Consider the following 13,846-nt stretch of genomic DNA (forward strand, 5'->3'; position numbering starts at 1 on the left):
AGAATCAGGCCTGCATTGGAGGCCATGGTCTCCGCGTTGCCCCTGGTCTTGGCCATGGTGCCCCTTCAAAAATGTCCCATTGACTTTAAGATTTTCCAATGAAAGTGCCCTCTGCACAATAAAAGTGGCCTTGCCCTTTTAAAGGCAGTGGACACTATTGGTAATTGTCAAAGACTAGCCTTCACAGTTGGTGTATCTCAACATGCATAAAATAACAACCTGTGAAAATTTGACAAGTAGCTGCATAGATGTAGTCAGATAGCCATTCCTCTCCCAGACTACATCAAACATAAGGCCAGAGCAATCAGAAGTCAACATCGCCTGAAATTTACAAGACTAAGAACATCTGTCGAATACTGCAACAAACTCTTCACAGGATATATAATTTGCAGGTGTGGTGTGCAAGGGTAGAGGTTGATATTGTGTATTTGGTGCTGACATCAAAGTTATTACAAACTTTTGAAATAAGTGAGGTCTAAATTAATTAAAACACCGACATATCAACCAGTTTGTTTTCTTTGTAGGTACAAGTTTATTTGGCTATTTTTGTTGAGCTACCTGGTCACAAAGGGACCATATCACCTAAAATTATTATATACAAAAAATACGTATTCACATTTTTTTCCCCACATGAACAATGTTTACATTCGTTCCAGCAATGTGCCTTATTTTTGACCGCGCGAGGGCGCTAAAAAAAATATTTTTATCACTTCCAGGGGTATACGCGATTCGCACTGCACAGATTAATAGGCGTTCTGTCAATTTTGTTGCGCCGTAGTTTCAATTTGCTTTAGAGTTGGATTATAACAGCTCCTTTAAAAGTCTTATTGTCCATGATGGATTGGATGTCTGTGGTGGTAGTGTGTTCCAATCTTTAATAACTGTTTTGGCTATGAATGAATATACCCCCGGAAGTGATTGAGAGCGCCCTCACGCGGTCAAAAATATGGCCAATTAATTTGATTTTGAAGGTACAGGTATTTGTACTTGTGGCAATTGGTGTTTTTGACATGTGGCCTGCAATGGCACAATTATATTTCTGCACTGTATTAAAAAGTAAATTCTTTGAACCACCCCCCCCCCCACATCTCCCCCCCCCCTTCCCCCTTAAGCCCTAAGAAATAAGCCACATACAGCAAGATGTTAACTCTAGGTAAAATTCTTGAATACAAAATACTGGAAACATAGTTCTTTTTAAAAATACACTTGTAAAGTTCTTTCAAAATGTTTTACAGATACTATTATTGTTGGAAAAATGCTGATGTCCTTTCGATGAAAATTATTCTTAAAAACAGGGGGTTTTTTTTTCACAAAATTATTTAACAGATTTTTCAAACACAAATTCTGAGTTGTGCAAGATAGGAATTTAAGCTGAAAACTATTACATGATGATAGTTTGTTCTTTGTCAAGATGGATTGCAATGCGCCATCTTTGATATATTAACAAGGGACAAGTGTGCCCGCTGTGCGTGCACCTTTCCCATGTCAACACACCAAAGATGGCGGTCGATGATGCGTACTGCAATCCATCTATAGAATCATAAATACTACTTTAATTAAAAGCAAAGTGTACCTTTGATTTTTTAACTTTTCCTGTGTGTTAATCCTATAAAATTGACCTCTTGCATATTGACATCACAACCCCCCCCCCCCCCACCTCAAGAAAAAACCTCACAAAAACAGGATTTAAAACTTGCTTGGTGGAAGTTTGAATAAAACAGGTTTGCGGTAACACCAAGTTAACGGCGTGTTCTTTTCAGGACCAACATTACTCACAAAGAGATATTTACAAGGTGTGACCACAAACCTCTCTTAGAAAAAAAGCCATCTCTCACTGACTTCAACAAAAACCTATCTTTCCAGTCTCCGACATCCATTTTATTTGAATCTTTGGTTTCATTGTCTTTCATTCCGTGTGTCTTTCATCCCTCTAGCTCTAGCAAGCAGTTTTATTCTCACTTCCCTCTCAACTGCAGAATACTCAGTTCCAAGGATCCAGGACTTTTAGTGGTACGTTTGCCATGGCCAATGGTACAAATCTGACTGTGTAGCCAGCGTCAAAAAGCACTTCTTCTCTTCAGGAGTGTAATTATTTATGATGGGGCGTGCACGAAAATCCCATAGTTTCAAATTCAACACAGCGAATGATTTCCCTGGTATAGCAGAGCAAAATCTCACACAGAGTGTCCAGGTAGCTACTCGATATTAGCATTCAGTGTCGGTGTCCACAAAAAAATGTTGGGTTGAAATATTTTGCTACACTGATGGATGAAATCGTTCCCTGCATATTCAGGATCCTGAATGGAATGAACTCGCAGTTTAGAATGATATTCCTTTAAACTAATAGCAGCTGCCTGTGTGAAGGACGCCCTCAGTGGGCTATGCACAGTATGGGTATTATTAGACAGGTCTCCTCTCTTTATCCACAGAAGGACAGGTACTGGTTAATGTAAACACATGTATGTCGGACTTAACTATGAATCTCCAGAACCATGATGAAGGCCATTTAAAATGATGGGAGTACACAGGCCCAACAGCAGATCTCTGGCGTAATCCACAGTGTGACATCAGATGTTTAGGCTAGTTAGTATTTTCGGTCAATTCAGGAACATAGTGAAATAAACTCGCAATTAAGACTACACTATTCCTTTAAACTCTGTAGGAAGGGCGCCCTCAGTGGGTTACGCACAGTTTGGATATTATGGTCAGTTCAGAGAGACATCCGAGGAGCTTTTGGTGACCTCGTCACTGCTGTCAGAAAGCCTGGGTGTTTTGCATGTGCCGTTGCTACTGTTCGAGTCGTCTCCGTTCAGATCTTCGGAAGTTTTGTCAAAGTTGCGTTTCTTGGATATTCCCTGTTGATTGAAGAAGGGTTATAAAGTTAAAGGGTTTAGGTACTTTTTGTAGGACACAAAACACAATGTCCACAGATTTACATTAAAGGAACACGTTGCCTTGGATCGGTCGAGTTGGTCTTTGAAAAGCCTTTGTAACCGTTTTTTATAAAATGCATATGGGTAGAAAGCTGTTGTAAAAGTAGAATACAATAATCCACACAAACATGCCTCGAAATTGCGTGGTTTTCCTTTTACCTCGTCGACTAAACACGTCGGCCATTTATGGGGGTCAAAATTTTGACTCCCATAAATGGCCGACCATGTTAGTTCGCACAGTAGAAGGAAAACCACCCAATTTCGAGGCAAACTTGTGTGGATCATTGTATTCTACTTTTAAAACATCTTTCCAACCATATGCATTTTATAAAAAACGGTTACAAACGCTTTTGTTTTGACCAACTCGTCCGATCCAAGGCAACGTGTTCCTTTAAACTTACACAGTTTGAAGGTGATGGTAGAAAGCTTCCCTTAAAATAAGTAATTTCTGAGGTGCTGTAGTTTTTACAACAAAATTCACTGAAATAACTTCTTATCTCGGTGAGATGAACATTATTTCGGCATGTACAACAATTCAACACGACTCTCCTAAAAACATTGCTCAGTGATTTTCACTTTTATTTCTCAAAAACTTAACGACTAATGAAATTGAAATTTCTACAGTTAAATTATAACACATACATCTTCATTCACAGTGAGTAGGGATTCATGCCATGGCCCAAAAACTTGATCAACAAAAAGTATCAAAACCCCTTTAAACAAAATTATTAAATGAGACTTTTTGTGAGCTTTGTCTTACCCCTGCTGGAGGTGGTGGCATCTTTTTTGATGGTGGGTTCATTAGGTTGTCAACAATGGCTTTCATTTTGTCGTCTTGTAGCCAAGGATGCTTGAGGGCTTGGTTCACTGTATATCGTCTTCTTGTGTCAACTGTAAGCAGTTTCTTAATTAAGTCCATGGCTGAAAGAACAAATTGTTTTGCTTGTTACAACTTTAATAGATGGGAATTTGTATCAGGATAAAGAATATTAATTTTGGTTTCACCCATATCAATGATGTGTGTTAGCACTGTATACTCAGCCCGAACTCTGTGAAAAAGAGTTGGTAAGACACTGCTCTAGAATTGCAACGGTCATGGGTTCAAATCCCACTTGAGTATTAATATGCCTGTGATTTGTTCACAACGCTCGGGAAAGTACAGAAGTGCTGGTTTCCTAGGGAAATCTGTCCTGGGAGATTTTGTCCCCCCAGAAGAAATTCACATGGGCTGAAGGAGGAGTAATTCAAAAGAGGTTGCTATCAAAAGAAATTTGTACACAGTTTGCCGTATGGGGGGGGGGCACACAAAATCAGCCACTGTCAGGAACAAAGATGTGACCCCTTTCTTTTATCAATAAGTGTCTTGGTGTGGATTTCACAAGAGTAAAGACTTAGTCTTATACTAGCTAGTTCCAACTTAGGACTAGCATTAATTTTTTAATATACCCTAGGACTAGTCTTAAGTTAGGACTATAGTCCAACTCTTTGTAAAATCGATCCCTTGGTTCTTTTATGTTCAATTACACAATTCACATGGGAACAACAGCTTTAATAATAATAATAATAATAAGACATTTGTAAAGCGCCTAATGCAAAAGCCTCTAAGCGCATAAAAGAAACAATAAAATAAACAATTAGAGAAAGATACAAGATACAAATCGGCAAATTACAAAAAAGAAGCTTTAAACAAATGAGTTTTCAACAGGCACTTAAAACATTGTAAAGAGTTAGCTTGGCGAATATGCACAGGAAAACTATTCCAAAGAAATGGAGCGGCGTAAGAAAAACAATACTTCCTATCCTAGTCGGATTTTATTCGCTCGTTTAGTTTTATTTATAGACTAAGAGCTACACGTCTTTTCTCACCTTTTTCCGATACACCTTTCCAGAATTTACCAGGGAAACTGTAGTACCCTCTCTTGATCTGCTCATCTAACGGCATGACAGTCACTTCCTCTGTGAATGGTGGATACCCACCAAGGCTGGAAAGGGATCAAACAGCCAAATGAATAGAGTTCTAGTCTGGTTTTACACAACAACAAATTACCTGGATCAGGACTTGAACCAATGGCCTTCGGATTAACATGCTGGTGCTCTACTAATTGAGCTATCCAGCCCTTTGTCGGCTTGCTGTCCCATCCGAAGGACCAAGCAATTGTGGTAAAGTGTCTTACTCAAGGACACAAGTGCCACAACTGGAACTCGAACCCATGCTCTGGCTCAAGGCTAACACACATCGGTGAATATATGGGTAAAACCAAAATTAATATTCCTTATCCGCGATGCAAATTTCTATCTATTAAAAATATACCCTCCATTATAAAAAAAAAACCTGACTTACCAAATAAATAAAATAACTCCTAGACTCCAGCAGTCCACACTCTTCCCGTAGCCAGTCTTGCCAGCCTTCGTCAGGACTTCAGGGGCTAGATAGGTTGGGGTACCGCATAACGTCTGCATTAAGGATTTCTCACCCACGAACTTGGACAAGCCAAAGTCTGTCACTTTTATGAGGGTTTGATTTTCATCGTTGGTGAGGAGGATGTTTTCTGGCTGTGAAATAATAATAATAATAATAATAATAATAAATAATAATAAAAAGAAATATTGAGAAATATTATGGTTGGATCTTATAGGGAGCTGAGAAAGATTAAAGGGATGTTATTGGCCCAATGACCAGGGGACCAATGTAAAGCGCATTGATACGGTTTATTGTGAAATGCACTATATAAGAATTACCTCAAAATCTAATTCTGATATGGTCTTGAAGTCAAATTTGTGGAAAATTACTTCTTTCTCGAAAACTATGTCACCTCAGTTTCTCACAATGTTTCATACTATCAACCTCTCCCCATAACTCGTTACCAAGTAAGGTGTTATGCTAATAATTAATTTGAGTAATTACCAATAGTTTAGTGTCCACTGCCTTTAATAAAAAAAATAAATTCTTATTTATTCAAGGGTTAAAAAATCGGAAATCAGACTTAAGTAGGAGGAATATCATGCCTGTTGATTTCTACGAGTTGTATTGGCAGATGCAGTAACAGTGAGCCTTTGTAATATGATAAGGGGATTTTTTTAAGGTCAAGAATACACACTTTTACGAGATTCATAATCAAGCATCTGAAAGCACACAACTCTGTGTGGCAAGGTTGTTTTTCTTTCATTACGATCCTATAAGCTAAAGTAGTAGTCCAGTCTATTTTCTATACCATCCGCCCTGGTAATAGTTAAAAAGCAGGACAGTTCTTTTCAGAACTGAGACGTCTCCCGAACCTCCGATTATCTACTCCGCGGCAGTAGAATAAAGCAAGACAGTTCCCTAAGAACAACTCTACCTGGCAAGTAGATACACACATGGTGTAACCGCACACCCAATATACAGAGATTCATTCAGTCATTATTTATGTTAGTCTCAACGTCATGCAATTCATACTTTTAAGTCCCTGTGAGTGATTCCGTTGTCATGGAGATATTTTGTTGCCAGAAGCATCTGGTAGAAGAGAACCCTTGCAGTCAACTCATCAAATTTCTTCACTGAGATCACCCTGTCGAACAGCTCACCACCTTCAACTCTAAACAAACAAAACGGGTCGATAATCAAAATCTTGTTTTAAAGGGTTTGGGTATTTTTTTGTACGACACAAAACACAAACATCCACAGATTAACATAAAACTTACACGTTTTAAAGATAGTGATGGTAGAAAGCTTCCCCTAAAGTTTTTATTGCTGAAGTTCTGTAGTTTTTGAGAAATTAGTAAAACAATTTAAGTAAAAAAAATTTGTCTCAGTGAGACGAAAATTATTTTAGCACATACATTGTATTTATGCGACTCTCCTGTAATTATTGCTCTGTGATTTTCACATTTTTTGTCTCAAAAACTTGAAGATTAATGAGGCTGAACTTCTACAAGTAAATTGTATTACATAAATCTCCATTCACAGTGAGTAGGGATTCAAATAATTCCTTATAAGTGCATTTCTGAATAGAACACATCTGCACTCGGACTTAATGTATGCGTCTATGTCACTATAACATGGAGTTTATATACAGTATATGGTACATAATTTGATTAAAGCCATTGGACCCTTTCGGTACAGAAAGAAAGAAAAAAAAGGTCACAGATTTACAAATAATTTACAGGGTTTACAGAAGGTAATGGTGAAAAGATTTCTCTTGAAATGTTCGTCCATGAAATGCTTTACTTTTTGAGAAAACGGTAAAACAATATAAATTCTTGTTAGCGAGAATCACAGATTTGTTATAAACACATGTCATGACACGGCGAAATGCGCGAATGTGTTTTCCCGTTATTTTCTCCCGACTCCGATGTCCGATTGAGCCTAAATTTCTACAGGATTGTTATTTTATATATAAGTTGTGATACATGAAGTGTGGGACTTGGACAATACCGTTTACGGAAAGTGTATAATGGCTTTAAGATGAAGTAATTTCAGAGCTTGAGAGATTGCATGGGGATATGACAGGATTTCTCCCCAATGAATGTAATATCCTTGCTTATTCCACTTTAAACAATAATTGAATCTACTACAGGAAAAAACGATTTGTATGCTTACAGTTCCAAAATTATGTAGAGTTTATCATCAGTGTGACACACATCCTCAATTGCTATGATGCAAGGCTGAAAACAAACATGTAAAATAACTTCTAACAAATAATAAAATATCCTTCAGTGGCCAGCTCTGGAACATCGTCTTTGTGGGTTGGGGCCATTTTGCAATGGAGCAGGAAGAGATAGTTCAGACTTTTATCTGAAGTCAGATTTTCTTGGCTGTATTTTTTCTCAAATTTGAAAGAGTAATGCTCTTTGATCTACTTCTATAGCACTGAGGATACTGTTCCAAAAAGCTCCTTGGAATCTATTACTCCAGTGGTTACAGGAAAAAAAAAGAATTCTTTTATTTCAATGTACCTCCTAAGATCTGGATCTCAGATTCAGACTTTTTGATCAGCAGTGACCCTCTTCCCAGAAAGGGCACTCTTAAGTTCTGTAGGAAAATTTGGTGGGACCGAAGGCCAAGACAGGGGGCAACCGAACAAGGCCACGACCTTCGTATAATGGTGACCAGGGGTGCATTCCACTTGCTCAAACATATCACAACCTTAGGCGCAACAGTTTTTTATCATGGGAACGATTGGTGAGGACTTTGTTAATATCAATATGGCAGCACTCTGTTATGAAGATGGCGACACCAAATACTGTGTGTTTACCGTACGACTGTCTGGCATTTTAAGGCAACCCACCAACACCTCAAAAGTCCATCGTCTTTAGTTCAATCCACTCGATCCACTCCAAATTGTTGACAAACACGCACAAACGTTCGTTACTTGGAACGCAAGTGGAACGCACCCAATACAAGTCTTTGAACCAGACTTCAAATTTAACTAGTGCACTGGCTTATTGGTATTACACAAAGTTTTCTTATTTATCAGAACGAATACAGGGCACCAGTCTAGGCCAGCAGCTGATAAGTGCATTAAACTCACATGATCTAACGACTTTAAAATGTTCACTTCTTCCATGACTGTCTTCTCCATATTCTGCAAAATATAACGATAATTTAAATACAGAGAGGGAATTCAGGGACTGGTTGTTTGTGTGTGTGTTGTGTTGTCATTTAGCCTTCGAGATCGACTCTGCTAGGGTTGGAATGACAGGCCATTAACTTTTTGTTGAATTTAAACCATGGTCCTAGTCTTGGTTGGTAAGCAATTTGCCATAGCCAGATCTACTTTAACAAAGTTCAATATAGACACTACCTTATGGAGGCAGGGAATAAAACAGGAAAGGGAACACAACAAAGTCTATGGGGGATCTTAACAACAGGGACCTTAAAGACGTCTCCACAGGGATGCAAACAATAGAATCTGTGTGTACTGTATAGACGATGTGACCTCTGACGTCACACGAAAACCATAGCATGATTCGCGCGCATACCGCCGGCCAAAACCTTTGTGTTTTGGCAGCTAGAAAGTGTATGCAATCTTACCATGACTAAGTGTCTTTTTGCCCGGCGAAACATGACGTATACAGTGTTTTTTCGATAGAGGGCGGTTTAAATGTAAACACAGGTCACATCGTCTATAACATTGCAGGGTGTGTATTACACTGCTAGTCAGTATTAATTCATTATACTCACACTTAGAACCGAGCCGCCGATGGAGAAAGTCTTCTTCTCGATGATTTTAATCGCAAACTTTTCACAGCTTCCTTTCCTGAAGGCCAACCTAACCAACCCACATGCCCCCCTGTTGAAAAAGATAAAGAACGTCACTTAATGCAGATCCAGCTGGATAGTTCGGTTTTGAAAAGCATCCCTATTTAAAGGCACTGGACACGCTCGGTATTTGTCAAAGACTAGTATTCTCACTTGGTGTACTCTCAACATTATGCATTCAATAACAAACCTGTGAAAATTTAGGCTCAATTTATCATCGAATTTGCAAGAGAATAAGGAAAGACAAAAACACCTGTGTTACAGATCTTTCAGATGCATAATAAAAGGCTTCAGCTGAAGTCTTTTATTATTTGAGAAACTGCCTTTCTCAAAAACTAATTGCTATGGTGCCCTGTGCTTTTGCCGTAGTGCCCTTTGCAAAGTTCCAATAATAAAATAACCTCAGAGGTGCCCCTTACAAGAGAAAAATGGCTGTGCCTTTTCAAGAGCAACTTTCAAGGCCTGAGAGAATTGGAATGCATGTTGTACCCAAGACCTTTGAAACCACAGTATTGAGCTCTATCTGTTGTCGAGTTTCCTATATTTAAAGTTTCAATTAAAACACATACCTTCCCAGTACTTTAGACAAGATGTATTTATTCCTAATGGCAGCGGGTAGATCTTCCTGTTCTGTTTCGTTGCTGTCCATGAAAACATATGCTGCAAAGAACAATCAAAACTTGTAAATGACAAGGCCTCCAAATACCCACTGGACCACTGGGCCATTATTTTTAGCAAAAAGCCTGGTTCATACTTCCTTCGAAGAATGCGATACGAATTTTGACGTCACAGGGCTGTTTTCGCAGCAAATGTTTCGCAGGAATTGAGCACAAGTCAACTGATGCGAACTATTCATTGCAAATTTGCGTCGTCAAAATTGTTATCGCATAAATGCGAATTTGCCTTCGCAGGAAGTGAACCAGGCTTTAAGCTATTTGAGAGAGTTGCGACATGAAGGAACCAGTTGTCTTTGGTCAAGTGGTTGTTGGATACCATTTTCAGTCCAAATGTTGCATAACCAAATGTGTAGTCTTGTCTGGCACCAAGTTCTGGTGGCTAAGTCATCGGCGTGTAGGTTCGAATCCCGGTGTCCCGTGTCATTGGGCAAGACACTTGGGCGTAAATGCTTCTCTTCACTCAGGGGTTAAATTGGTACCTGTGAGGGCAGAGATGGTTCTTGTGATCGATCTAGCTTGGTGCGCTACATACTCGGCAGCATAGGCTGTATAGTGAGATGGTTTAAAGATTGAACCAAATGGCCCTGTGACCAGGGGTAATAATGTACAAGCAATATGAGCGTCACTGAGTGACTGACTATAAGAAGCCACTTTTATTTTCATCAACAAATACAAAAAAAAGCTCCTTAAGGTGTACCTTTATTTTTGGGCATGGACAGCGCTATTTCATCGTTGTTCTTCATGACAGACTTGTTTCCTTTACCAATCTTCTCCCCGTTCAAGAAGGTTCCATTGGAGCTAAAGTCCTCAATGAAAACGAAGACGCTGTTGTTTTTCTTCTCCTGCAAGTTAAGAGACGTCAATTATGATTCTAAAAAACAATTCTTCAAAGAGAAAGTGTATTGTTCTTACAACCAAAAGTATAAAAAAAGGATAAAAAGGAGTGTTCTCTTCAACAACAAAAACAATAACAGGGATCCTCCTATTTTAGTCTTTATATTATTTTCCAGCTAGACCTCTATTTGAATCAATGAGTTGTAGGACTGATGCTTTGTTTTCGTAACTTGTGTTAGCAAGGTAGTGCTTCCCTTCTTGGAACAGGGAAATTTTCTTTATGAACACTTTAACGGGGCAATGATCAGGGGCTTGAATGCAATTGCCTCCATTGCCTCTGTAAAGTACCATGGCCAATTCCATAAAGCTGCTTTTACAGAAATTATTGCTTAACCATTTTTCTGCTTATATAAGCAGGAAACCAGTCACAAATGGTATGTGTAAAATTGTAGTATTTTGGCTGGTAACCTTATTCTGGTAAGCAAAGTTGTGTGTGCTTAGCTACTTTCTGTATTGAAGCAGCTCTAGGGGCCTTTCTCAAACCCTGGCCTGGGTTCAGTCTCCAGCCTGGGCTTCGTGCATTGCACCTACGCAGTGGAAATGCAGCAACTATGAACTGGCCTTCAAGCCTGTACTTTTTGGAGCAGAGTGTGTTTTAAATGGGGTGGTGGTTTCGAACATCAGACTGTGCCTGGGGTCGATTTCACAAAGAGTTAGGACTAGTCCTAACTTAGGACTAGTCCTAAGAGATATCAAAAATGTACAGCTAGTCCTAAGTTAGGACTAGTAACTCGTCCTAACTCAAGATAAGACTAGTCCTAACTCTTTGTGAAATCCACCCCTGGAGCCAGAGTCTAAAGGCATGGTCAAAAAGGCCCAGATAACGAGAACGAAAACTATAAAGATACACGCCCTTATTCAACCAATCGAGGGCGTGCATTTTTATCGTTCTCGTTTTCGTTATCGGGGCCTGTGTGACCGGGCCGTAAGCCAAGGTTTGAGAAAGGCCTAGGGGAGGCGAGTATTGCGAACCTTGTATATCCTGAAGTGCCTCTTGCTGATGGCTTGATAACATGGATTATTACACATCTGTTGAGTGGTGTAGGTGACGTCACACAACGAGTCTCGTCCAAAGATGTACTCATCCTTGCTTTGTTCCTTTGTCTCCTTTAGGTCTGCAAGAGAATTTAGAGAAATTCAGTTAATTCAAGGCTGTCTCTGCCCCTAGCCCAGCTTGGACTCCTCCAGTAACGACAGGGAGTCCAACCTGGGCCCAGTTTAATAAAGCTTCTAGGCAGAAAATACCAAAAGACAAGTTTCTTCGCAAAGAAATTTTTTAATGGGGTACCAGTCACAGTAGTGTAAACTTAATGTAATTTTGGCTGGTAACATAATTCTGTTCAGCATTACATTTCTGTGCTTACTTATAACTTACTACAGGCTTTTTGAGGGCTATGTGTCTCCAAAGCTTGCTATGAGGAGACATCCATCTAAACACTTTTTTTACTTTTCACAATTCTATCTACATTTGAAAGTGGGTGTTTTGCTCAGGACTTTGACTTAATATCTCTTTTAAAATGAGAAATTAAGAAATGTTGAACAAAACAAAATTATTTAGACAAGTTTGTTGTGATTTGTTGTTTATTCTTATTTTTTCTTTGGCCGTTTAAATTATGCGCTGAGTTTATAAAATAAATCAGGTTGATCGAACAAATAAAGAAAATAAATAAGTAGGACATTTTGGACATACAAGTTTTTAATTGTTTCTTCAATTTCTTTACGAAATGCATTTTCAGTTGTGATTCCTTTTTGTCAATTTTCATTGCCATAATTTTAAATAAATATTATAATTATGAATGATAGTAAAACTCATCCATGGTGCCTTGGTGGAGTAATATTCAATTATTACAGAAAAAGAAAATGATACAAGAGAAAAAAAACAAATAATTGCTTTGTTTATACATTGGTTAGCAAATCAGACTGGCACTTTACTCAATGCATTGCATTTCTTTACAAAGTCAAACTAAGGCACAACAAAACAATAAAAACGACCTACCCACTGCAACAAAAGTTTTGCCCACAGGCAACAGACGGCCCCACACAATCTCCGGGTTCTCATCGGCCTCCTCGTGCTCATCAAAGAAGCCGTCAACAACGTCTTGAGTCGGTAGCGTCTCCATGCTCGACACGGTGCCGCAGAGCTCAACGAACTTGACGTGTTATGTGAATTGGTCTGACTCATAGCGGCCGTGCCCGCGCCGCGTACGACGGTATACGGTCAGGCTGGCGTGCACCTCCGATGAATCACACTCGGGCCGTGGATGGTCGAATACTTCACGCGGCAAATTTAATTTCACATCAATCTAAGAAAATATGTTGAAGTATGATTTGAAAGTCAAAACAGTGCAATGATAATTAATAAGTTGAATTGTGAAATCTTTAGGATCATAATCATGACAAATAACGTAGAAAGGTTAAGAGAAAATGGCATGTCATTCAACTAACAAGAAAAGAGGGAACAGGAATTGTTTATTGAGCAGCCGACGGGGGACGGACGGGGTGGGTGAGATTGCCCAATTTTATTTCATAAAGAATTGATCCTGGCACACTTTCTGAGAGGAAAAACAAGCATGCATAGGTGCACAATGAGTAATAATGAGTGAAATTGTGTTTAATTTGGACACAACCCATGCCAAACTAATATTTCAGGGTGATAAGTTTCAGCAAAAATGAGGGGCCGGCCGCTGAGTGAAGGTGACTGGTGGTACCGGTTCGACCTACGGCGGGTCACGTCAATAAACTTGAAAAAAAAATTACTTGTTTTTGCTTTAAATTTTCGAATAGAATCTGAACATGTCATCTCATAAAAAAACTACCCAATATAGAATAATATATACAGATGATTATTACTTAAAATATCACGGACCAACGCTCAGATCTGTAAGAAAACTTACCTCAAAGTTTGGTCAACAATTGTTTTCCCAAGACTTTAGCATTCACTTGGATTGGCATGTGACGGCAGCTCTGAACACACGTGAAAGACCAATCAAGCATGTTCTGTTGACGAAGCGCTGTGCGTTGTCGCCGGAAATACTGTCGCTCTACGGTTGACCGCGGTGGTTGGCCTACCTACCTGTCCCAAGTAAAGTTTGTCGCTCAGC

The 13,846-nt window shown here is 39.1% G+C and overlaps 1 protein-coding gene across 1 annotated transcript; it reads right to left on the reverse strand.

Annotated features, from left to right (window-relative positions):
• Positions 1 to 2: 2 nt before the first annotated feature.
• LOC139938255 (serine/threonine-protein kinase Chk2-like) lies at positions 3 to 13,778 on the reverse strand. Its single transcript, XM_071933668.1, has 13 exons — positions 13,640 to 13,778; positions 12,742 to 13,048; positions 11,718 to 11,860; positions 10,549 to 10,693; positions 9,744 to 9,834; positions 9,097 to 9,205; positions 8,444 to 8,497; positions 7,513 to 7,577; positions 6,370 to 6,508; positions 5,275 to 5,486; positions 4,800 to 4,915; positions 3,694 to 3,854; positions 3 to 2,855 (listed from the first exon to the last, which is right to left on the reverse strand). Exons 2-13 carry the CDS (start codon positions 12,863 to 12,865, stop codon positions 2,706 to 2,708), a joined length of 1,509 nt encoding a protein of 502 aa, XP_071789769.1. The 5' UTR covers positions 12,866 to 13,048; positions 13,640 to 13,778; the 3' UTR covers positions 3 to 2,705.
• Between the last annotated feature and the right edge of the window lie 68 nt (positions 13,779 to 13,846).

The sequence above is a fragment of the Asterias amurensis genome, chromosome 6 (genome assembly GCF_032118995.1).
Source record: "Asterias amurensis chromosome 6, ASM3211899v1".
Classification (NCBI taxonomy): Eukaryota; Metazoa; Echinodermata; class Asteroidea; order Forcipulatida; family Asteriidae; genus Asterias; species Asterias amurensis.